Source organism: Dipodomys ordii, unplaced genomic scaffold (assembly GCF_000151885.1).
Source record: "Dipodomys ordii isolate 6190 unplaced genomic scaffold, Dord_2.0 Scaffold47, whole genome shotgun sequence".
Taxonomy (NCBI): Eukaryota; Metazoa; Chordata; class Mammalia; order Rodentia; family Heteromyidae; genus Dipodomys; species Dipodomys ordii.
In genome coordinates this window covers 3,072,124-3,098,295 of record NW_012267263.1, presented here as the reverse complement: position 1 = coordinate 3,098,295, position 26,172 = coordinate 3,072,124, and the positions used below count along the sequence as shown (strand labels likewise).

General features: G+C 48.7%; 1 protein-coding gene across 1 annotated transcript; it reads left to right on the top strand.

Moving 5' to 3' along the window:
- The first annotated feature begins 7,262 nt into the window (after positions 1 to 7,262).
- On the top strand, positions 7,263 to 17,218 carry Neurl3 (neuralized E3 ubiquitin protein ligase 3). Its single transcript, XM_013019769.1, has 4 exons — positions 7,263 to 7,307; positions 12,660 to 13,163; positions 13,946 to 13,996; positions 16,580 to 17,218. The coding sequence occupies exons 1-4, from the start codon at positions 7,280 to 7,282 to the stop codon at positions 16,762 to 16,764; spliced, it is 768 nt and encodes a 255-aa protein (XP_012875223.1). The 5' UTR covers positions 7,263 to 7,279; the 3' UTR covers positions 16,765 to 17,218.
- Positions 17,219 to 26,172: the final 8,954 nt, after the last annotated feature.

The following is a 26,172-nucleotide window of genomic DNA, read 5'->3' as shown; positions in this document are numbered from 1 at the left end:
CCTCAGCTCTTCAGCTCAAGGCTAGCGCTCTACCACTTGAGCCACAGTGCCACTTCCGGCTTTTTTCTTTTTGCTTATGTGGTGGTGAGGAATCAAACCCAGGGCCTCATGCATGCAAGGCAAGTGCTCTACCACTGAGCCACCTTCCCAGCCCCATCTCCCTAAACTTTTTCAGCCCAAAGCTATCACTCTACTACTAGAGCCACAGCTCCACTTCTGGCTTTTTTAGTGATTAATTGGAGATAGGAATCTCACAAACTACCCATGTTGGCTCCAAGCCATGATCCTCAGCTCTCAGCCTCCTGAGTTGCTAGAATTACAGGTGTGAGCCACTAGTGCCTGACCAAAAGAACTATTATTTATGTTTTATATATACATAATATCCTTTCATAAACATTAAATCACCTTGTGCTATGTAAATAATTGTTAAACTATATTGTTTCAGTAGTAATGACAAGACATATCTGTTTGTGTTTAATACAGATGTGATTTTTCCAAAAATATTAATTAATTCCCTTGGTAGGATCCTTCTATCTAGATCAAAGTAGCCTCAAACTTATGCTCTTTCCTCTCTCCATCATGAGTGCTGAGATTACAGGCATACACCAACTACCTCTTGCTTCACATCTGACTTTTTTATTTTGTTGGTGGTACTCAAGTTTGGACTCAGGGCTTTGTGTTAGCTAAACAAGTGTTCTACTACTTGAGCCATGATATTATTTTTCAAATAGGGTCCCAAGGTTTTGTTTGGGGACATCCTAGAGCATGTTCTTTCTATTCATGTACCTGTACCTGGGATGACTGACATGCCCTACTGCATAGAGTTCCCTTGTAATCTCTTGATCACTTTTTGTCCAAGATAGCCTCAAAATGTGATCTTTCTGGGCTGGGAAGGTGGCTCAGTGGTAGAGAGCTTGCCTTGCATGCATGAGGCCCTGGGTTTGATTCCTCAGCATCACATAAGCAGGGGAAAAAAGCCGGAAGTGGCGCTGTGGCTCAAGTGGTAGAGCGCTAGCCTTGAGCTGAAGACCTGAGGGACAGCGCACAAGCCCAGAGTTCAGGCCCACGACCGAACCCCCCCCCCAAAAAAAATTTTTTTTAATCTTTCTGCTATCTCCTGACTAGCTAGAATTAAAGGGATGAATCACCATGCTTGGGCCTGGATAGTCAAATTTGAAACAGCCATTATGACATCTTATTTAGTCCTGACAAACACTTGCTATAGTCCTGGTTGATCAAAGGGTTGGGTTTTCTGGCATAATCCTCCCATCCTTCACTCCCTGATTTCAGCCCTGGGAGAAGGGGCAGGCAAAAACAGATGAATTCAGGCAAGCAAAGTACAGTAGTTGTCCAAGGGCCCTGAGAGCCACAGGACCTTCAAGAGCTGGGATGATAACAGGCCCCAGCTCATCCACAAGCCAGCATGGGCAAGGAGCCTACAGCTTCCCCCCTGTCCAGCTTCTTGTTAGATCTTGGAGGCATCAAAGCGATGGCCACACAGAAACACTTTGTAATGACAGGGCCTGGGCCTGACTTAGTCAGGAACCCTTGCTTCTGAGGGTTCCCAAGAGGCAGGAAGCCCATCCCGAGGAGGGGGCTTAGGGGTTGTAGAGTACTTAGAAGCCTCAGCTTCTCTCTCTCTCTCTCTCTCTCTCTCTCTCTCTCAGTCATGGGGCTTGAGCTCAAGGCCTGGGTGCTGTCCCTAAGCTTTTCTGCTCAAGGCTAGGGTGCTACCACTTTGAGCCACGGCTCCACTTCCGGTTTTTTCTGGTGGTTTATTGGAGATAGGAGTCTCATAGACTTTCCTGCCTGGCCTGGCTTTGAATGGCCATCCTCAGATCTCAGCCTTCTAAGTAGTTAGGATTACAGGTGAGAGCCACCACGCCAAGCTTCACCACCTCTTTTTTGTTTTTGAAAGCTCCCAGAGGCCCAGCACATCCTGCAGTACCAACCACAGCCAGCAGAGGCCACCTGGTAACTGTTCCAGTCCCAAGCCTGTCCTATCTCACAGAGCCAAGTGCCATGCCACTCATCTGGGAACAAAACTTCAACCCCAATTTGCCAGGCACCACCTTTGCTGGAGAGGAGAGGAACCCTCTGGGATGACTTCCAGTACATACTCAAGCACCAGTCAGCCATTACCTGCAGAGCTCCTACTATGCATGAGCCTAGTCCAGTGGGGGAGACCTTAAGGAATAACAAACAGATGGTGATACGGTGCCAGGTGCCCTGACTGAGTTGCTACAGAGAGGCACAGCATGGCAGTGACCTCATGAGCTCCTGAACCACAGGCTTGGGCTGGATGCTGGTTCTATGACTACCTACCTTGTGATCATGAGAGAGCTGCTTTGCTTCCTGTGCTTCACTTTTCCCCACTGTGAAGTAGGAATGATGACAAGAAATAGAAACTTTTCAGAAGAGTTGCCATGAGGATCCTCAAATTCATATACTACTGGTCTTTCAACAGAGGTGTCTTACAGGGAAGAAAAGTATGGTAACTCCTCACTCAGCACCAGGTTCATGACTGGGACTTCCACTACTTAGGTAATATTAAGAAGAGAAAATAAACGTGCATTTGATTAAGGTGTGTGTGTGTGTGTGTGTGTGTGTGTGTGTGCCAATCCATGAGCACTCGTGTGTGTATGTGTGCCAATCCTGGAGCTCAAACTCAGGGCCTGGCATTGTCACTGAGCTTTTTTATTCAAGGCTAGCAGTCTACCATTTGAGCCACAGCTCTACTTCTGGCTTTTTGGTGGTTAACTGGAGATTAGAATTTAAGACTTTCCTGCTCAGGCTAGCTTCAAGCCACAATCCTACCTCTCAGGTTCCCGAGTAGGTGTGAATCATAAAGTATGCAGCTCAAGTTTTATGAAATCTGAGAGCCTTACAAAATGAAGATCTAAAGAAAGGGGGAAATACAAGCAGACCCACTGTGATATCAAGTGTGTTTGGGCCGGGTGCCAGTAGGTAACTCCTATAATCCTAGTTATGCAGGAGGTTGAGAGCTGAGGATCATGGTTTGAAGCCAGCCCAACTCTTATCTCCAATAAACTACCAAAAAAAAAAAAAAGGCTGAAAGTGGAGCTATGGCTTAAGTGGTAGAACACTAGCCTTGAGCAAAAAAGTCAGGGATAGCACCCAGGTCCTTAGTTTGAGCCCCAGAACTACCACACACACACACACACACACACACACACACACACACACGAAGTGTGCTTGGATAAAGGGGTATAAGAACTAATAGCTGGTGGTAGATGGAGAGCAGAGCCAGGCCTGTTTGTTTAGTCTTCCCCATTCCTGCCTTCAGAGGTGTGGATGTTGGTAGGGATTTTGATTACATTCAGGGAAGAAGGTTGAAAGAAGGAGAAAGATGACTTTCTGGCTCTGCTGTTTCATAAATGCTTAGGTGTCATAGATAGGTGGCTGTCAGTTCCTTAAATAAGTTCACATGGGCAATATGTTTACATGTTCACACTTGTAGTCCTAACTACTCAAGAGGCTAAGAACTAAGGATTCTGGTTTGAAGCCAACCCAAGCAGGAAAAGTCCATGAGATTCTAATCTCTCCAATTAACCAACAAACACACACACACACACACACACACACACACACACACACACACACACACACACACACCCTAAAAAACAGAAGTGGATTGGTGGCTCAAGTGATAGATTGCCAACCTGTAGCCAAAAAACAAAGCAAAGAGACAGCACCCAAGCCCTAGTGTGCTGAAGCCCTAGTACTGCCACATCCACACAAAATTCACATGGGTGAGAATGCTGTGATCAGCTTGGCATTCTGGTCTGATGGATGTTGACATGAGCAGGCAGCAGTGCCCACCCCCTACCGGGGCCCTGCAGATTAGCTTTGTGCCACCTGACAGCCACAACTTGCCCAGTAACTTTCCAGATAGGCTGAAACCACAAACCCGATTCCTGATAAGATGCCATGCATATCTCTTCCTTGGGAATGTGGTTTATCAACGGCTACTCTTGGCTCCAGCTCTTGGGAACCACTCAAAGCAGCCAATGCTATAGGTAGAGCCAGGCAGGGGAGGAACGGGGAGGGATCAGCACTGCCCAAATGCGGGTAGGGCTTCCATGGTATATGGGGGAGGTATGGACGTATGGGGGAGGGGTACCGTGGCCCTCAGACTGGGACAGCCAGGTCCATGAATGGGGATAAGGACATTTGGCCTGTTGGAACCATAAAGAACCATCAGCCAGTGGGTTCTGCTGGCTGATACCTTTAATCCTAGCTACTGAGGAGACTGAGCTCTAATGACATGGTTTGAAGCTAGCCTAGGCAGGAAAGTCTGTGAGATTTATCTCCACATAACCAGCCAGAAGTCAAAAGTGGAGCTGTGGCTCAAGTGGTAGAGAACTAGCCTTGAGTAAAAAAGCTAAAAGGTAGGATCCAGGCCCTGAGTTCAAGCCCCAGTATTAGCATGTGTGTATGCGTGCACGCGTGTGTACACACACACACACACACACACACACACACACACACACACCATCAGCCTTAGGTTCCCATGATTGACATTGACTCTATCATTTGCTCTGGCATTTGGCAGACTGCTACTGTGTTGCAGAAACCCAGTGTTGTTGGAAGGCATGGCATGGGAGATAAGGTGCAGGGTTGCAGCAGTGTTTTGGGAGGAAACCAGGACCAGGATGTTGTCACCCACTTCCCTCTCACCAAGACCACAGCCATACCATGTGGAATAGAAGGGACCGGCTCATCCTGGCTCCCTGTTGTAAACCTGGGGACACTAGAGTCCAGGCAGTGGAAGAGCACTGCCCAGTCTACGCAACAGCAGAAACGGAGTCTACAAATTCCCATTCTCTTTCACTGTAGTTAACCTCCCAGCCCAACCTGGGATACCACCATTGCCAGTTACCCACAGGCACCAGACCTAGGGTTATTTATCCTTTTGTGTCTTTAGTGGCAGATGTATCTCAGTGGCAGAGTACTTGCATAACCTGTATTTAGCACCTTAGCACCATAAGGAAAAACAAACAAACAAGTTTGGTGTTGGTGGCTCACATCTGTAGTCCCTAGCTACTTCGAAGGCTGAGAACTGGAGGATCAAGAATCCATGCCAGACTGCCAGGGAAGTCCCTCTCCACAGGAGGAAGCTGGATGAGTGGTGTTTGCTGGGGATCCCAGTGATGAAAGGAAACTAAAACTAGGTAATTGCATTCAGCCATGCCCAGGCTAGAAGCAAATCCTGGGGCTTGAACTCAGGGCCTGGGTACTATTCCTGAGCCTCTTTGTGCTCAAGGCTAGCACTCTACCACTTGAGCCACAGTGCCACTTCCAGTTTTTTTTTTTTGAGTAGTTTATTGGAGATAAGAATCTTATGGATTTTCTTTCCTAGTCTGGCTTTGAACTGCAATCCTCAGATCTCAGCCTTCTGAGTAGCTAGGATTATAGGCATGAGTCACTGGCACCCAACTGTCTTTTTTCTTTAATTTTTATTATTATCATAAAGGTGATGTACAGAGGAGTTACGTTGCCTAAGTCAGGTAATGAGTACATTTCTTCCCTCACTGTCTCCCAATTTTTCCCTCCTGTCCCTGTCCACAAGTTGTATAGTTCATTATTAATATCATGTATAGTGAGTACAACTGCTGCACTTGTTCAGTCTTTGTCCCTCATAAGACCTTATTCTAAAAAAAAACAAAACTAGTGAAAATCAGACCTAAAGGTTTGGCTCAGGGGTATGACGGCTGCCTAGAAAACAAGGCCCTGAGTTCAAATGTGAGTACTGCAGACAAACCAAAAAGCAACCAAACCCATCCCTTAGTAAGTTCAGAGCAGTTACTGATCGTGGCCTTGATTTGAGGTCTCCAGAACATCTTAGCCTGGGCTGGGATCTTCACAAGCTCCAAACTAATTTCAGCTTTGCTATCTACAGTGGGGTTCCTAGAGCCCCCAGTTAGAAACACAGATTCTTCCCAGCTGTCAGTGGCTCATGCTAGAAGGCTGAGACCTGGAGGATCGTGGCTGAAAGCCAAATTAAACAGAAAAAGTCCAAGAGACTCCATCTCCAATTAGCTAGCAAAATATCAGACAGAATGGCTCAAGTGGTAGAGCCCCAGCCATGAGTGAAAAAAAAAAAAACTCGGTGAGTATCCAAGACCTCAGCAGGATCTCAGACCTTCTGAGTTTATCTGCTTTTAGTATGACCCCAGGAGATTCAAATGTATCTTAGAATCCCTTTATCCCAATGAGCCTCAGTTTTCCTTTGGAAAGGGGGGTAGAGATCTTATTTCTAGAGAGAACACCTAGAAACCTAGGCCTCTGATATGACCTACTGTCTTACAGGATGGATTCTGAACAACGGAATCCCAGCTCCAGCCTGTGGGGGAACAGTCACCCTTTTTCCCTTTTGTCAGCTGAGAGACCCCGAACAAACATAACTGCAGCTCATTCAGTTCAATCCACTTCACTTAGCACCTTCAGTAGGCTAAGATCTGAAACAGGAATATTCACCTTTGGAATTCTGGAGCCACCCTGAAGTTACCAAAATGCTGTTATTCTTCTTTATGGTACTGGAATTTGAACTCAGGGCTTCACACTTACTAAACGGGCTTTCTACCACTTGAACTACACCTCCAGCCCTTTTTTACTTTATTTTCAGGTAGGGTCTAGTATTTTCCCCAGGGCCAACCAAACCTTAGACTACCATCCTCCTACTTCTACCTCCCAAATAGCTGGGATCATAGGTACTATGCCCAAATGTATTGAATTGGGAAGGGGTCTGGCCAGCCTTGAACCACAATAGTCCCCAAATCTGCCTCCCCCGCTAGCTGGGATTATAAGTATGAGCCACCATGCCCTGATATCAGGATTCCTTTATAAACCTCTAATATCTGAGCCCCACCCCAGGCCAGTGGAACCAGAGTTTTTTGGGGCAGGTGTGAGTACAAGTCATTAATAACACACCCTGGGCAATTACAATGCGCAGCCATGTTAAGAAAGGAATCAGAAGTCAGAAAGAAGACTACTTTAAAACTCTCAGGCTCTTTCCCCCGTTCTGCTTCCTTATTCTCGAGCCAGCCAGCTGCCTCAGGTCTTCTGCAAGCCAAGAGAAGTGATCAGGAAATTCCCTGGATATGGTAATGCTTGACAACAACACAAATTAATCATCAACCCTGTAATATGATCTGCAGCCCATAAAAAGGGGACCTGAGTCTTCAGAAACCTGACCACTCCTTCACCAGACAATTTCCTCCAGACCCAGGGATCTGTGCCCAAGGACCCCAGGCTGATGGGTGCCCACTTCAGCTCCAAGGCCAGTAAGTAGACCACCTGCATGCCCTGAGCTTGGCTCCCGATTCACCGGCATGAGGAACAGAGGCTGCTGTGGTAGGAGCTTTGGGAGGTAAAGGTGTGGTCAGTGGCATAAGGCCCAGAAATGTCTTCTGCCATGGCTGCCTGTATGATAGCGAGCTTCCTGTCTCTACACAAGTGCCACAGAAGCTGGTGACTCAGGCCCAGGATCTCCATAATGCTACAAAACAAAACAAAACAAACAAACAAATCATATAGCCTCTCCGCTTCTCAGATCCTGTACACAGATAGTGTCTGAGGCAGGCCCCTTCAGTAGGGGGCCTGGTAGAAAGCAAGGGGTTCCAGCTTTGCTGTTGGATCATGAGCAAGTCACTGTATCCTTGAGCCTCAGTTTCCTAGCCTCTGAAGCCTGGGATAATGCCATCCACTCTGTGGCTTCCAGGGTTACCAGAATGTACAAACCTAAAGGGTGATCAATCATAGAGATTCTGAAGACCTATGTGACAGGTGACCTAGGAGTTGGAGAACCACATTTTTCTTTTTTTTTTTTTTGAGGGAGGGTGTTGGTGATTCAACCAAGACCTGGCTCTATCACCACCCCACACTGTCAGCTAGGAACCAGGTGTTTTGGTTGTGTGTGTGTGTGTGTGTGTGCGTGCACGCGCGTGCACACGCGTGCGCACGTGTACGCAGGTTGTATGGCTTGAACTCTGGGCCTGGGTGTGGTCCCTGAGCTTTTGTACTCAAGGCTAGTGTTCTACCACTTGAGCTACAAACCCACTCCCAACTTTTGGGTGATTTAATTGGAGATGAGAGTCTCACAGACTTTCCTACAGGCTAAGCTTCAAACTGCAACTCTCAGATATCATCTCTTGAGTAGCTAGGATACAGGCATGAGCCACCAGTATCCAGTGAGAAAAAGGTTTCTTTCTTTTTCTTTTTTCCCCCCTCTGTTGTCAGTCATGTGGCTTGAACTCAGAGCCTGGGTGCTGTCCTCAAGCTCTTTTGCTCATGGCTAGCGCTCTGCCTCGGTACCACTTGTGATTGTTGAGTGGTTAATTGGTGATAAAAGTCACTCGGGAACTTTTCTGCCTGGGCTGGCTTTGAACTGTAATCCTCAGATCTCAGCCTCCTGAATAGCTATGCTTACAAATATGATCCACCTGTGCCCAGTGAGAGCCAGGTGTCTTTGTTTTTGTTCTTATCCCCAGGGATTTGGACTGTGCCACTCGGTACCTGCCTCCCAGTCAGAGCCAGAGCCTGAGCCCCTGCTCACAAAGCCTCACACACCAGAGGCAGGCTGAATTCAGACATACTTCTGCTGTGGCAACTGCTTGGAACCCAGGCAGGGAGGTGGCAGTTACATAAAGGTTACTCTGTGTGTGTGTGTGTGTGTGTGTGTTCATGTGCATTTGTGTATGTGTATGTGTGTGTGTGTGTGTGCACTCATGCACAAGATGCTGAGTCTGGGATTTGCCTTATGACTGGGAAGGCAGATAACTTCTGTCTTTCCCTGCAAGGAGGGAGATAAGTACAAAGGATTTAGTGGGTGTCTAAGCCCCCAAAGCTTTCATGGCTGGAGGGGTGGTGACAATGATCTCGGGGGCCCTTCGTGGAACAGGCCATTGACCGTGTGCCTTTTAAGTTCCAAGAACCTTATGCAAAGATTCTGTCAGTTGACACCACCTATCCAGGGGTGGGGACATCACAGAGGATATAACTTTGGTTCCCTGAACTTCCTGGTAGCCTGGGTAGGTCCTTGTTCAGTCTGACATGTGTCTCTGCTCACGGCAGCAGTGAAGAGCATGGGAAGCTGGTGTGGTGATCAAGGAAGTCCCTCCTTAGGAAGGCCACTCTGCCTCATGGAGCCTCAAGATCTGGCCTGGAAAATGGAGCCCATGATGAGAATGAGCACCTCAGGGTGGGAGAAAACTCTGAACCCTGTGCCAACCCAGCTGGCTGGGACAGGCCTGCTCAGCCTTTGGCCACCTCTGCCACTCCCTGTCCCAGGAGTAGACGTACCAGGCAGCCAAGTGAAAGGGTAGAGGACCTCTGCAAGGTCCTGGGAGAAGCCGAGGAAAATGAAAGTAGTGTCCATTTTTTTGGCCCAGCTCTGAACACAAGGAGGTGGAGCCCTGTGCAAAGGAGGAGACGGAGCCCCTGGAGGTAAACAAAGTCCTAAAGTCCTCACTGGGCTAACACAGCGAAGGTAGTTTCAGTCCCACTCAACTTAGGTCTTGTGCAGTGAATGACCAACACAACGGGACAGGAGAGTGCGCGCAGAGACACTGAGCCCCAAAGAGCCTTTCACTGTCCTGGCTGTGACAACCCCTTACATAGGCCACACTCAAGCAGTGACCAGGGGGCTCATGCCTAAGATGGTGAGTGAAGCCCAAACACTGAGCTAGGAGAAGGGCGTACAGGTACCCTGGAAGCTAGGGGCCTAGGCAGCAGAGGGTCCCCTCAGCTCCCTTCCATTAATTGGGGTGACAAAGAATAAAGCTCCCACAGATTGCTGCGAGGGCTCCTCAGCAGGGATGGTCTCTTGCCAACTCAAGCTCTAATCAAAGTCAAGATCTGTTCCCCCTGGGGACCCCAGGGCCTCCCTTCCTGATGAGGGACTCATGTGACCACAGAGGCCATTTTCAGGGAGTTTCCCCATCTCCCTCCTAGACAGCCTGTCTCCTGGCCCCTCTCCAGAAGGAGGGTGGGGCACTGAACCAACCTCCCCTTCTTACCTTCTCTGTCAGGAGTTACCTCTGTTCTCAACTATCCAGGACATAGAGATGGGGTGGGTAGACTCCATCTTGTCTCTGCTGACTACTTGGGCCCATGGAGCTCAGAGGACCAGTCTCTAGTTCCCTGACCCAACAAGGACAGACTTTTTCGATGGGTCTGTACTGGGTCAGGCTGAGACACCCCCTATTTCATCCTTAGTGCTGTCCCTGATGGCTATTGTCCCAGGGCTCTCTGCTTGCCCATTCTCAAGAGGGTCCTCCTGGTCTCTCAGGAAGCAACAGGATTGCATAGCAGAGGCTGTCCATGCTGTTCACTGTCTCCAGTGTCCAACCTTTGCACAGGCCCACTGCTCTAATCCCTTACTAAGCCTCCTCCAGGGGTCTCTCTAGTCTGCACCTTAGGGGCAAACAGTGACCCACTGAGAGAGAAGTGGATATCAGATGTACCTGCCCAGGTGGCCAGTGACTACCTCACCTTCAGGCTCCCCAGGCAGAAGCCCAGATTCCAGAGTCACCACTCCACCTGTGCATAAGGAAGCTGAGCCCCAGAAAGCAGAGACCAGCGTGGGTCAGCAGCAGGGCAGGACTAGAATCCAGCTGTCAGATGCGGCCTGATGCCTTGGTCAATATTTGGATGCCCCAGCCACTCAGTAGTGAGCACAAGAATGGGTTTCTTTTGTGGATGTTGTTGGCTGTGGGTCTTGAATTCTGGGCCTCGGCACTATCTCTGAGCTCTTTGTGCTCAAGGCTCTACCATTTTGAGTCACAGCACCACTTCTGAGTTTTGTTTTTGTTTTTGAGTAGTTAATTGGAGATAAAAGTCTCACAGGGACTTTTCTGCCCAGGCTGGCTTTGAACCATGATCCTCAGGTCTCCTGAGTAGCTAGGATTACAGGTATGAGCCACCAGTGCGTGGCTAGGTAGGATGGGTTTCTTAATGTCAGGGCCCTTGGGGTTGCTCCAGCCCAGGTATGCTCACTCAGGGCCTCCCTGGGTGAGGTATGGCCTGGAGGAGCCTGGATCTGGCCGACATGGCTGTCTGATGGGGAGAGACACGGGGGCCCTAATTTATCAGGAAAGGAATCCTGAGTTGGGTCCAACCAAGTTTAAGAGTGGACTTTGGAACTAGAGGACTTTTCAAACTTATCTGCAGCCTGGGGAGGTCAGGCCTGGACTAAAAATGACCTTAAAGATGTCCCTGTGCATGAGCAGATTGAGTCCCCTCCCTGCCTCTGCTGGACAGCGGGCAGGTGTGCGTGTGTGTGTGTGTGTGTGTGTGTGTGTGTGTGGTCAGAGAGTGTGCTGGGGAAGTGAGCAGATTTTGGGGTGGGAGCTTGGCTTGGGTCTGGCTCAAGTTCAGATGAAGTTCATCTCCTTTCAGCAGCAGTCAGCCAACATCAGATTTGAGAGAGCAAGACCACAGCGCAGTGTGACTCTGAAAGGGGGAAGCAAAGGCTCTGGGACAGGAAGCTCCACCAGCTTCCTCTAGGCTAAGACTAAAAGGAAGGGCTGCACAGAAGGGAACTTTCCTTTCTGGTTGCCAAATGGTCACTGATGGGAAGTCCCCTGGTTCCAAAAGTCCACTCTAGGCCTTGGCTGGACCCAATTCAAGGTCACATCCAGGCTGACCTTGACCCCTTCTCCAGCTTATATCACTATGTTCCAGGGAGCTGCTGAGACCCATTTTTGTGCTAGCACTGGGAAATCACCCTGGCCTTCATGAGTTGCAGGCTCCCTGTGGGGAAAATCGCCGATCAGAAAAGCCAGGAATCTCAGACATCTTAGGGCCATCTGCCAAGCAGACTACAGTTAGCCCAGCTCCTTCCAGCTAGTTCTAGGTCCTTAAGGATATATGTGCATATTATAAACATCTAAATACAGATACCTAACTAAGCCTGGTGTGTGTGTGTGTGTGTGTGTGTGTGTGTGTGTGTGTGTACTGCAGTTTGAACTCAAGAGCTTCTTGCTTGCTAGGGAGCTACCCTAGCACCTGAGCTGCTCCCAGTCCTTTTTTTGCTGTGATTATTATTTTATTTTTGTACTCAGAGCCTCGGCACTGACCCTTAGCTTCTTAGTCCAAAACTGGCGCTCTCCCACTTGAGCCAGCCCTCCACTTCTAGCTTTTTGTTCATTAATTGGAGCTACAAGTCTCTGATTTGAATGCTGGGGCTGGCTTCGAACCATGATCTCCAGATCGCGTTCTCCTGAGTAGCTAGACTTACAGGTGTGAGCTTGGCCTGCTTTTTCGGTTTTAGTCGTAATAACTAGTAATAACCTCAGCACCGGAACTGAGGTTAGACTGGGCGGGGACAGGCGCGGCCCTTTCGTTTTCCCTTCGTCCTGGGAGAGGAACTAATGTTTGGGGAAGTGACCATCAGACCTGGGCAAGCCGTGGGCCCTGCGGAGCAGGTGTCCGCAGGGGTGGGGGTGTCCTGGGGTGAGGACTGCAGGGGGCCCGGGTGGTCGGGGTGGTGGGAGCAGGGGGGGGGGTAGAAATGGTTCCTCAGGAGAGGCCACGGTGGCTCAGGGTGCTGGCGACCTTGGGGTGCTGGGAGGCCGCTGAGGAGCCCCCGGGAGCGTCCGGGGTGCCCGCGCTGACGCGCCCCGCGTCCTCCGCAGCTACCGCAGCCACCGAGGAGGCGGAGGCGCCGGGAGAAGCGCTGCGCTTCCACGAGGACGCCCGCGGCGCGCAGGTGCAGCTGGGCCCGCTGGGGTGCACGGCGCACCGGGGCGCCACGTTCCACGACGGCATCGTGTTCAGCCAGCGGCCGGTGTGGCCCGGCGAGCGCGTGGCGCTGCGCGTGCTGCGCCAGGAGGGCGGCTGGTGCGGCGGCCTCCGCGTGGGCTTCACGCGCCTGGACCCCGCCAGCCTGTCCGCGCCCAGCCTGCCGCCCTTCGTGTGCCCGGACCTGGAGGAGCAGAGCCCGACGTGGGCGTCCCTGCTGCCGGAGGGCTGCGTGCGCGCCGGGAACGTGGTCTGCTTCTGGGTGAACCGCCGGGGCTGGCTCTACGCCAAGGTCAACGCCGGCCGCCCGCTCCTGCTGCGCAAAGACGTGCTCATGGGCGCCCCGCTCTGGGCGGTGATGGACGTGTACGGGACCACCAAGGCCATCGAGCTGCTGGGTAAGACCTTAACCCTGCGGGGGCTGAGTGGCGGCTGGGTCGGGTTTTGGGGGCAGGACTGACGGTGAGGATAGACAATGGAGGCTGTAGATGGTTAAGCACGAGACATTGGGAGGACAGCCTTGTCCCTCAGAGATGATAAGACCAAGCACCCCAACATGTGCTTAAAAGCTGATTACGATTCACCAAGGAGGAAACATGTGGGTTGGGCTTTGTAGTCTGAGTAGGAGTTGGTGAGGTACAGCGATGGTAAGAAAAGGAAGCCAAGTGTGAGAGCTAGAGGTTCTCCAGACTGCCTGCCTTGGTGGGTAAGGTAGTCCGTGGGTGCTGAAACACGAACTATCCTCTAGCTAGCCAGCGGAGAATGGACTTCTAAGGAGTCAGGAGCACCCTAGGTGGATGGGTGCATCTCTCATCCTCCTGTATCCTCGGAGGCCCTGGTTCCATACATGAAGGGTGGCACCTAGCATGTGTTTTCCTGCCCCCCCCCCGGGTGATTTTGAAGCATAAGCAGGTTAGGGAGCTAGCCAGGGCTGCGAGTTTCCAGGGACAGTGGCAGTAAAGCAAAGTAGGGAGGGGAGCGAGGCTTAGGAGGAGGAATCCAGGTCCCACGACTTGTCAGACCGGGGAAGCTGGGGAAAGGCTGGGACAGGGCATTTCAGCCGCAAGGAGCCCCCCAAATTAACCTAGAGAAGAAAGGGGGGTGGGTGCTTGCTGCAGTGCCAGGGTGGACGGGAGACTGGAGAGGCTGCCCTTGACCTGAGCCTCCCTCTCTGCCTTAGATCCAGCCACACCCTTGGTCTCCAGTGAGGATGCTGGGCCTGATCTCAAAGGTGAGTGCACTCCTTGGGACCACAGTGATCAGGAGTGGAGTTGAGAGTAGGGGGAAGGCCAAGTTCAAAGTCATCTTTCTGGGTCTCCTCGTTAGGAGTCCTACAGGCTTTGGACCAGAAGACTTGACTCCACCTTCTAGAAACCTAAAAGCAATGTAACAGTTCTGCCTTCTAGAACTCTGTAAGAGCATAAACAGACTGTATTTTGGGGGGTGGGGGGTGGTTCTGAGGCTTGAACTCAGGGCCGTGTGCGCTCCCTAAGCTTCTTTTGCTCAAAGCTAGGTATTCTACCAAAGCTTCATGTCTGGCTGTTTGGGGGCTTAATTGGAGATAAGAGTCTCAGTCTTTCCTACCTAGTGTGGCTTTGGACCTCCATCCTCAGATCTCAGTCTCCTGATTAGCTAAGATTCTGCCGTGAAGGTCGGGCACCAGTGGCTCACACCTATAATCCTAGCTACTCAGGAGGCTGAGATCTAAGGATTGCAGTTTGAGGTTCAAAGCCAGCTGGGGCAGGAAAGTCTGTGAAACTCTTATCTCCAATAGACCACTCAGAAACCGGAAATGGCGCTGTGGCTCAAGAGAGGTAGAGTGCTAGCCTTGAGTTGAAGAGCTGAGGGACAGCGCCCAGGCCCAGAGTTCAAGCCCCACGACCCACCAAAAAAAAAAAAAAAATTGTTGGCTCATGCCCATAATCTGAGGATTGGGATCAAAGCCAGCCTGGGCAGGAAAGTCCATGAGATTCTTATCTCCAGTTAACCACCAGAAAACCAGAAGTGGCCCTGTGGCTAAAAGTAGTAGAGCACTAGCCTTAAGCTGAAGAGCTCAGGGACAGTGCTCAGAGTGCAAGCCCCAAAAGAGGTTCTGCCAAATAAAAATAAGACTAAAATCCTAGCTGCTCAGGAGGCTGAGATCTGAGGGTTGCAGTTCAAAGCCAGCCCCAGCAGGAAAGTCCGTGAGACTCTTGTCTCCAATAAACCACTTGAAAACTGGAAGTGGCGCTGTGGCTCAAGTGAAAGAGCGCTAGCCTTGAGCTAAAGAGCTCAGGGACAGCGCCCAGGCCCAGAGTGCAAGACTCATGACCGACAAATAAATAAAATAAATAAAAACAAGATTATGAAATGAAGAAGAAACACTGAAATCACCCATTATCTCTTGGGTGGATTTTCTCCTGATATAATTTTTGAGATTTGTTGTTAGTGTACATTCATTATACAAGAAGGGGAAGGTTAGTTGTGACATTTCCACACAAACGTTTGCCCCTCCCCCTTCTAACACAATTTCAACAAGTTTCCTTGTTCTATTCTCACACATGCAAATGAGCTACTTTGACCATATTCACCCTCTCCCTTCACCTCCCTTCTCCCATTGACATTGACCCTCTTCACAGAGTCTGTTTTACTTTCTTGTCAGTACTTGGTTTTTCTTTTTATTTCTTTACTTTTGTATTGGGGTTTGGACTCAGGACCTTTTAAGTCTGTATTAATTGTACCACAGGGTTTCACCATGTCCCAGGTTTTTTAGTTCTGTGCATATACATTTGTGTACATGGGGAAATGTCTGGACTTTGTTTTCCTTTTCTCTAAGTTAGAGTTTTGTTACGTGTGTATACACCACTTGTACATATACAAATATGCACACATAAAACCCTCTATCCTTGGTGTATACATTTCAAGATGTTCAAGATGTTCAGATGCCCAAAAGCCTGGATAATTCTAGATGTTATGTTTTCTCTAGACACACATACTTAAGATGAAGTTAAATTTATAAGTTACACATAGTAAGAGATTGACCACAACCAAGAATAAAATAGGACAATGTTGCAATGCAATAACAACTATTTAAAACTCATGATGGGGCTGGGAAGGTGGCTCAGTGGTAAAGTGCTTGCCTTGCATGCATGTGGCCCTGGGTTCGATTCCTCAGCACCACATAAGCAGAAAATAAAAAGCCGGAAGTGGCGCTGTGACTCAAGTGGTAGACTGCTAGCCTTGAACTGAAGAGCTGAGGGACAGCACCCAGGCCCAGAGTTCAGGCCCCATGACCAGACCCAAAAAAATAAAAATAAAAAATAAAACTCATGACGTTTTTCTGGAATTTTCCATTTAATATTTCCAGACTTCAAGTAGCTGAAACTGTGAAAAACAAAAGTTCAAATAAGCAAGACTATTGTGTATACAGTTTTCTTCCTCTGTGTGTGTGTGTGCACACGCGTGTGTGCATGCACGCACAAGTCCTGGGGCTTGAACTCAGGGCATGGACACTGTGTCTGTGCTCTTTTGCTCAAAGCTAGTGCTCTACCACTTGAGCCACAGCTCCACTTCCAGCCTTTTGGTAGTTAATTGCAGGTAAGAGTCTTAAGGACTTTTCTGCCATGTTGACACAGAACCTCCATCCTCAGATCTCAGCCTCCTGAGTAGCCTATCTCTTCACCCTTTTTTTTTTTTTTCTTGATTACTTACTGAATGTTTTCTCATGAGGTTCTGTTCTTTAGAACTTGTGCACTTCTCCAGGCTGGTCGGATAATGAGTAGAGAGCACCTCGTGCCCTTTGTGCCCCTGACTTCTGTGGTGTCTCCTTTCACAGCCACACCAGGAGAGGAGTGTGTCATCTGCTTCCACAATGCTGCCAATACCCGTCTTGTTCCCTGCGGCCACTCACACTTCTGCAGCTCCTGTGCCCAGCGAGTCTTCAGGGACACGGCCAAATGCCCTGTGTGTCGGTGGCAGATTGGGGAGGTGGCCCTGGTGAGGACTGAGGAAGGCTCATAGGCGGAGAAGGCTTCCCATGTGAGTGGCAGATGGGGCCTTGCTCTGAGCCTGACCGTGGGAGGTGCACCTCTTCCCTCCTTCGCGGCACCGATCAGCAGCAATAGCAGCGAGAGGGGAGCCAGGGTCTGGCTGCTTCTGGACTTTCCCTCAGGCTCAGGCCGGGACCAGTATGGTAGAGCAGAAGAACCCTCTCTTTCTGCCTATGTTGGAATGTACCCCTGTGGGGTGCTGTGTTCAGATTTCTCATCGTACAGCTGAGGAAATACAAGGGTCTCTCCATGTCTGCTGGAAGCCCTGTAGCCCCTAGGTGGCTTTTTAAAAAATGTGTCTTCTTCTTTTTGGTTTTTGTTCTGATTCGGAAGCTTGGGCCATAGGCCAGAGCGCTCTCCCTTAGCTTTTTCACTTGAGGCTGGTACTCTACTTGAGCCACACTTCCATGTCCAGTTTTTTTTTTGGTAGTGAATTGGAGGGAAGAGTTGCACAGACTTTTTTGCTTGAGCTGGCTTCACATTGCCATCCTCAGATCTCAGCCTCCTGAGTAGCTAGGATTACAGGTGTGAGTCACGGGTGCCCATCACCCCCAGGTGTGGAAGCCAGAAGCAGGGAGATAACGAAGGTGGCTGGATCCCAGGAAGTGATCTTGATGACTTAGCAGAGCTGTGAGGTCCCAGGGACATCAGGCATTGGACACAGCTGCACTGGTGTCATTGTCACTTCCTTGCCAATCTCTGAGATAGCAGAGTCAAGATGGTCTTGTATAGTTCTTTTGTCATGATTTCTGGGCTGAGTGGGAAGTAGAATGTTAGGAACACCCCTGAACATGCAGAGAGGCTTGATGGGGTCCCAGGCCCTCAGGCTCAGGGGCTCTATTCAACTAAGCCTGCACAGATGGTTCAATGTTTCCAGCCCTTAGGTTCCAGCCAGACTTTGCCCTTGCCACCCTGGGTTTTGGTGACTGCCTGGAGGCTCTGCCTACTGATTTGTTGTCCTCCCCTACCCCTAGAGACATTTCTTGGGGGGAGTTAAAGAAAAGGATTGATATGCATTGAGATAAAAATTATAATGGTGGGTTTCTCCACAAATGGCCCTCTGCCCACCTTGTCACCAGCTTGGGGGTCAGGATGTCAGGCTGGACACCACCAGCTAACTTCCTGCAGCAGAAATTCCTTTCTGTCAACCACACGGGACCTTACCTGGGGGGCATGTGACAGGACTTCCGCGAGCCTTACCTGGGGGGCATGTGACAGGACTTCCGCGAGCCTTACCTGGGGGGCATGTGACAGGACTTCCGCGAGCCTTACCTGGGGGGCATGTGACAGGACTTCCGCGAGCCTGTTTCTTTATCTGGAGAGAAGAAATAAGATAATTTTCTTGCTGGCAATCTGTAAGAATCATACGCTTTCCTTAAAGTATTCAAAGTATGGCATCTCCCAGAAAAGGTCCCAAATTACGCTAGGCCGAGTGTTAAGGGCCTGGGTATCAGGGACCTGGCTTTCACTAAGGACCTCAAAACACCACAATTCAGGGTGAATTTGATCAAAGTAAATTGTATGTGTGTTATAAATATCACAATGAATTCCAATTTGTACAATTTATAGTAATAAAATTTTTTAAATGAAGGTTTTGACGTTTTATTTTGTTTGGTGCTGGTCCTAGGGCTTAAACCCATGGCCTAGACACTGTCCCTGAGCTTTTAAGCCCAAGACTAGCACGTCACCACTTGAGCCCCAGCTCCACTTCTGTTTTTTTGTTTGTTTGTTTTTGTCAGTCATGGGGCTTGAACTTTGGGCCTGGGCCTTATCCCTCAGCTCTTCAACTCAAGGTGAGTGCTCTACTACTTGAGCCATAGTGCCGCTTCTAGTTTTCTGGTGGTTTATTGGAGATAAGAGTCTCTCGGACTTTCCTGACCAGGCTGGCTGAACTGTGATCCTCAGATCTCAGCCTCCTGAGTAGTTAGGATTACAGGTGTGAGTTATTGATGCCCGGCTTGGTTTTGTGTGTGTGTGTGTGTGTGTGTGTGTGTGATGATTAACAAGATAAGCATCTCATGGACTTTCCTTCTAGGGTTGACCTCAAACCATGATCCTCATACCTCAGCCTCCTAAATTGCTAACATTACAATCATGCGCCACTGGCACCTGGCATTTGAACTGTTTTTTAATCCTTTAACTTTTTTGGTTGCTGTAATAAACTATTTACCAGAAATAACTTAAAATGAGGAAAAATAACAAGATTCCAATGGTTTACCTATAATCCTAGCTACTCAGGAGTCAGGATCCAGGTTCAAAGCCAGCTTGGGCAGATATATCTGAGAAACCCTTATCTCTGATTAACCAACAAAATGTTGGAATTGGGGTGAGCCTCAAGTGGTAGAGCCCCAGACTTGAGTGGAAAAAGCTAAGTGAGAGCATAAGACCCTGAGTTTAAGCCCAAGTACTGGCAAGCACTCACAGAAACAGACATAGGCAGATACATACACACACACAGACAGATACACACACACACACACACACACACATACACACACGATTTGTTTTATTTCATGGTCTCAGAGATTTAAGTGCATGCATGGTCCTTGAAGGCCCATGGTGAGGCAGAGGATCGTGGCAGCAGGAGTTTGTGATGGAAGAAGCTGTTCACCTCATGGCAGACAGGAAGCAGAGTCTAAGGACACTGTGGAGAACCATAAATCCCACAGGTCGTGTGTGGTGCTATTTTGGGAGGTTTGGGGAGCTTTAGGAGGTGGGGCCTAGTTGGAGAAACTGTACGTTTGTTCCTGATCCCCAGACCCTTCCTTGCTCTCTACTTCCTGTTCACCATAGAAGAAGCTCCTCTACTACACATTCCAGCCTCCATGATGGTCAGTCTGCCTCAGAAAACACAGAGCTAGTGACCATGGGCAGAACCCTCTGAAACCATGAGCCACAATACATGTTCCTCCCTCTAAGCCATTTTTCTCAGGTATTTGGTCACAGTCACAAAATAGTAGGTGGTAGGTGGCAGGATGAGGTAGACCTCGTGCTGTCTGACCTCACCACAGGAAATTAAACTGTCCCCACTGCAGCCAGGCTCTTTCCTTGGAGACATGCTATTAGAAAAGCATGCAGCATGTGAGTTTCACTTTCCTGGTAAGCTGCCTTTTCTGGGTTGCTGCTGTGATGCAAGGTCATTGGAGCAGACCAAACAGAGAATATGTTAGTCACCATCAACACCAGAACACCCTGTGCAGAGTAAAAGGAAAGTAAAACCACAAACAAGCACGGTGGGTCCCTACTGTATGCAGGAAGCCAGTAGGACTGAGTCCAGAAATCTGTTAAGGAGACTGGAGGGGGGGAGAAGGGGAGAATTCTCTAGGGCTTGCTTACATGACTTCCACTCCTGCTTCTTGGTAGACTTGTTAGACCCCTTGAGGACACTGAGACCTCAGCCTGAGGAATAACACAACATCACATGTGCATGTGCATGCATACACATGTGCACTATACATGCATGTGATATTTTCACTGGGGCCTCTATGCCTTCATTGTTTAAGGAACACTCCTTTCAACGCCCCCTACCCCCATTGTATGCAGAGAATTCTTGCCTCTGAGAAGCAGGTTAGAAAATTCATTTTGGAAGACACTGGGGAGTAAGAATCAGGGACAATTACTTCGCCTGGTGGTAGAGGCAAAAGAGCCCATGCATGGCTCTATCCCATCATCCACAGAACTGGACACCACAGCAGTGTCTACTACCAGCTACCCTGGTAACAACTCACCCCTTCCTTTGGAGAAGGAGGGGGGCTCTCATGAGTCAATCTGGGCATAGTAACTCTACAGTCCTCTGTTTCAACCAACACGTCCTCAAATCTGCATGAAGTAGGAAGTGGAGCAAGTGGTAACATTCCCAATCAAAGCCAAGAAAGCTGAGGCCCAGAGGAGGTGTCTAATTTGCGTGCGATCTCACACAAGTATAAGGTATGTTTGGTCCTAGATCTGAGTCCCTAAAGCCCAGCCAGGAGTTTCTTTTGCCTCAGATTGAGATGTTTATGGTTTCACATGCATGCACTTCATCTGGATGGTCCCATCCCTGACTAATCTTTCAACAGAAAGGGGTCAACTTGGACCCAAAACAGCGACTGAGATGGAAGGGCAAGCTTGAGAACAAAGCCTTGGCCTGACCTCGTTTCTGCCATCTTTCCATGGCCATTCCTCTTTCTGTCTTTCTGGATTCTCTTGGCTCCCCCTACCCCCTCATGGTGTGTGTGGGGGGCCCTGAAGTGACAGGACCTGACATACTCTGACCTACAGAGAAAATGGAACAGCTCCCTCCAAGGCCACAAGACCTGTGGCTGTCATGACAAAGCCTGCTCTAACCTCTGTGGGAAGTGTAATTGATGACTGTCCCGCTGGCCCTGAGATCCATCACCTTCTTCTCACGGGGATCATGCTTCCTGCGACTGCTCCCAGCCTTCTGTACCTTCACTGGTTTGGGTGTGAAGTCATCCCCACAGGTTCCGCCCCAAGCTGGTGATGCTTTTGACAGGTGATTGGATCAGGAGGGAGCTAACTTCATCAAAGATTAAACCATTGATGACTTCACAGCTAAATGGACTCTTCCGTGGTGAGGTCTAAGCTGGGCGCTGGTGGCTCATGCCTGTAATCCTAGCTACTCAGGAGGCTGAGAACAGAGGATCATGGTTCAAAGCTAGCCCAGGTAGGAAAGTCCATGAAACTCTTATCTCCAATAAACCACTAGAAAACCAGAAGTGGTTCTGTGGCTCAAGTGGTAGAGTGCTATCCTTGAGCTGAAGAGCTGAGGGACAGCGACCAGGCCCAGAGTTCACGACCAAATTAAAAAAAAAAATAGAGCCAGCTAAAACCTTAGAAATCATGAGCCAAATGAATCTTGAATCTCTCCTCCATTAAATTGTTTCTCTCATGTATTTATCACAAAAACAAAAACAACAAACAAAGAAAAATACCACCTGATTAATGCATAGCCTTTGATGTGAGAGTTCTGAAGTGTGAGTTTCTATTGGACTCCTATAATGGCAATTTTGGCTGGAGAATCCCTAATCAGCCTAGCCAAGTCTTTCTTGAAACTATTTCACATTCTCAGGTGACCGGAGGGTATTTTGTTTTGTGTGTGTCTGTGTATATGAGCAGGTACTGGTGCCTGAATTCAGGAACTGGTTATTATCCCTTAGATTTTTTTCTTAAGGATGGTGCTCTACCACTTCAGTCACAGCTCTACTCCTGGATTTTCTTGGTGATTAATTGGAGATAAGCGTCTCATGGACTTTCCTGCCTGGGCTGGCTTTGAACAGTTATCCTTAGATCTCAGCCTCCTGAGTAGCTAGGATTACAGGCGTGAGTCAGCTACAATGACAAGTATAGCCACCGGTACCTGGCTAATCTAAGTTTTTATTCTGTACCTACTCACAGCAGGATTTGTCAGTTTTTAAGGTTCCTCCAGGAAAAACAAAAACAAAAAACTATACCCACAATAGTCTTGGCGAAAAATTCAGATTTGATGGTAGTTGCCAGAGCATGTCCAGCAGTGTTTTGTACACCCGCACCCCTGCCGTCTCCCCTGTGCTTGACTGGGCCATAACTAGGGGATCATTTCTTCCCCAAACCTCCCTCACTCTCAATTTCCCCTACACTTCACCTCCTTATTCCTCCCTTTGTCTACAAGCAGATTTTTGTTAGTCAAACATGTATGGACACCTTCAACTCCCTACCAAATCAAAACAGACTTTCGGTAACCTTGATTAGCCTCTGTGTGTGTGTGTGTGTGTGTGTGTGTGTGTGTGTGTTTGGTACTAGGATTTGAACTCAGGTCTTTCCCTTGCTAGGTAGGTGCTCTACCACTGAGCCACAGTCCCAACCCTAGATCACAGAGTAGGGGTTATCTGAATAAATGCAGCAGAAAAAATATTTTTTTTCAGATTTCAACATGTGTTCCTGAAGAAAAATCTTAGTGAGGCCATAGCTCAGTGGTAGAGCACTTGCCTAGCACACTCAGGGACCTAGATTCCTCCCCCAGAACCACACAACAACAATAATGCTGGAGTACATGGCAGAGGGTAGCCAGGGGGGAGAGAGAGGATGATGTGTTCTGGCCTCCTCCTCCTAGGTGTACCCCCTCCTTTTCCCTGCTCTCCTTTCTGCACAACAGCTGAGGTCTGGCTTTTGGGAGTCACTAACTCATGGTGGCTGTAAGCATCCCCATCTCTCCAGGAGTAACTGAGACGAGGATAGGTAGCTGATGTGACTCAGGCTGCTCTGCTGTCATTGAAGATGCTGGATGTGAGGCCATTTCCCCCTCTTTGTTCTGCTGAGGGAGAAGAGAGGGTCACTGTGTACACTTACTCCTATTTTGGGTTGCTAGCCTTCACCCTGGGTTATCCACAAGCCAGGTCTGTCCACAGTTGTCTATTCCGCCTGCCCCTGCTGTGTTAACAAGGTTGTCCAGATGCCCAGTCCTGGTCACACGTGGGTTCTAGTGTATAGTTGCAAGATGCCTGCTATAGAATGTATTGTTCTGCTCTAGGATGCTTTCCCTGGCTACCTGACAGCTGTAAGATGTACTGACTTTGCTACGTGCCAGCTATAGAATGCATTGTCTCTGCAAAAGGCTACAAGCTAGCTATAGAATGTCTGCCCTCACTGTCTGCTATCTCCAGTGTCCAGCTGTGACTATGAAGATTTCCTGCCCCAGCCCCTTTTTCTGCTCTCAGACTCCTGACACTAAATCTGTTAGCCCAATGCGCTCCCTTCCCATAGCTTCGTCCACTCCTTCCCCTTTCCACAGGTTTAGCATGCTCCTTTCTTAGGCAACTCTGGGCCCATGTAGTAAAGGCAGCAAATAATCAGGCTCCAACCCCCTCTACTTTGCAATGGCACTTCTCTGGGGCAACAAGAGCCCCTTAGAGTGACCTTCAAGGTCTGGGCAGCTGCAAGGCCCTTATCTACTATTTGGGCAGCAGCCATAAATCCCAGTCTGCCATGATGAAGCCCGTGGCCCTCTCGTCCACACCAGGGTCTCTGCCTCCTAGCCCCTTCGAGCCCCTCCTAAACCTTCTAGGTTCTATAGGTCACCTCAGACAGTAGTCGGTGCTTCTTCTCACTTCTCCCTTGTGAAAAGGGGTCTTGCCAGCCCCTTTCCCAGCAATAAACCTTCCTTTGTTCTCTGTACCTGGATGTCTGTGTGGTTTTCTGGCCAAGTCTAAGATACACTAACAGTATCTACCTCCACAGTCCTGAGAGCAATTTGCTACTCTCTATCCCGAGAGAGATAGCCTGTCAACCTCTAGTTGACATTAAACACTTCTTCTACATGACTATGTATCTGAGGGTTTTCTGGGTCGGCACTTACATTGTGGACATAGCATTCGGGTGATGTACTCAGTGGCCATGGCCATGGGGAAAGGTCTGTGTCTGGGGTTACAGTAGAAACAGGCTGCTGGGCCTAAGCAATGGTGTCAGCCAGCTAGGCCCCTGTGGAGAGAGAGGTAACTCTGCCTGGCAATCACGTCCAGCAGGTTGCCTATGGCTACGCACACACATTAATATTAACAGAGGAAGGCCCGGTGTATTGCGTGGGGTGCAAACTCTCATGGCCACTTGGGCACTGGCAATAAAAGTAACCAGTTGTTGTGGAAAAGGACAGGAACATGGAGATTACAGCCTGTCCCTCCACCCACACATCTGCCACCAAGACTCTCAGCTGACACATGTGCACAAGGGGTCAGCAGTGATCCTCCTCACCTAACCCACTTCCAAGATTTTCATGCTTTGCCACCGAGGCTGTCACGTAGTACCTCCTCAATTGTCGCCTCACAGGGGCTGAATCACCAAAGAGGTGATTCTGACACTGAATTCCTCAAGTTTTTAGTCAAAGGAAAATTCACTTATTTATCTATTGTTGCTGAGCACTGAACTCAAGTGCTTTACTGTTTACACCATATCCCCATCCCTTTTCGTTTATTTTAGTTTGTTTTTCAGGTGGGTGTCAGGATTTCACCCAGCTGATTTTGGACCTTGCGCTTCCCCCCTACACCTTCCCAAGTAGCTGAAATTACAAGTATGAATCACCATACCTTTCCTGGAATTTACATTTATGCACACAAAGTCCTTCTCAAAATTATGCTCTATTCTTAATTGAGAGACAATGGGAATGCTTGTGGAAATGAGTGGGTTTGTTTTGTTTTGTTTTGTTTTTTATTTTGTCAATTGTGGGGTTTGGCCTCTAAGCCTTGGGCACTCAAAGCTCTTCAGCTCAAGGCTAGCTCTCTACCTCTTGAGCCACAGCACCACGTTCAGTTTTCTAGTAGTTTATTGAGATAAGAGTCTCACAGACTTTCCTGCCTGGGCTGGCTTTGAACCACAGTCCTCAGATCTCAGCCTCCTGAGTAGCTAGATTACAGGTGTGAGCCACCAGTGCCTGGCTCAATGAGTAGATTTTCATATCGTGTGTACTGAGCTTTTTGTGGCACACCTGCCCTCTCTTCCAAGGAGACGGTAGAAGTACTAGATTTGGCTATATTTTATAGGTAAAATCTTGAAAAAAAACTCTCCCAACGAACTATTAAGCAAGGATTCTGTGAGGAAAATGCCATTCATTTCTCTGCTCTTGGACACTATGAAATACCAGTCTCAGGATTTAGAATTCTGCCCTGGTTTTGCATAACTGTAGTAACCTAACTGTAGTAACCCATACCTCAAAATTTGTATATATAGATCGTGATCTCCTGTAGAACTTCAGCAGCAGTCAGAAGAGTAAAAACCTTTAAAAATTGATCCCTAACTATAGAAAAGGAGGTTTTCCCTGCCCCCAAACCACTTTAGTCAACAGCATCATTTTGAGCTGCATCTGACTGAAGTTTTTTTGGGGGGGTCCATCGTGGGGCTTGAACTCTCACCTGGGTGCTGTCCCTCAGCTCTTCAGCTCAAGGCTAGCGCTCTACCACTTGAGCCACAGCACCACTTCTGGTTTTCTGGTGGCTTACTGGAGATAAGAGTCTCATGGCGCCGGGCACTGGTGGCTCACACCTGTAATCCTAGCTGCTTAGGAGGCTGAGATCAGAGGATCATGGTTCAAAGCCAGCCCAAGCAGGAAAGTCCCTGTGAGACTCTTATCTCCAAGAAGTGGAGTTATGGCTCAAAGTGGTGGAGCACTAGACTTGAGAAGAAAAATAAAACAAAAGATACTGGTCAGTCTTCATCTCCATAGCATTTACACTGAAATCATTAACTACATACACTCAAGGACAAAGTGAGAATGTCTTATTAAATTTACCATTTTCATTATGCAGCCATTAGAAATGACAAAATAATGGCATTTGCAGGGAAATGGATGGAGCTAGAAAGAATCATGTTGATGTATTTTAATGTTTTTTTCTTTCATGCATGTGTTTCTAAC

What these genes read in the sequence shown, in the direction of transcription:
- Neurl3 (XM_013019769.1), top strand. Translation starts at nt 7,280, where the DNA reads ATGGGTGCCCACTTCAGCTCCAAGGCCA. An exon ending in CAAGGCCATCGAGCTGCTGG is followed by an intron (nt 13,164 to 13,945) that starts GTAAGACCTTAA and finishes TCTCTGCCTTAG; the next exon opens with ATCCAGCCACACCCTTGGTC. An exon ending in TGCTGGGCCTGATCTCAAAG is followed by an intron (nt 13,997 to 16,579) that starts GTGAGTGCACTC and finishes CTCCTTTCACAG; the next exon opens with CCACACCAGGAGAGGAGTGT.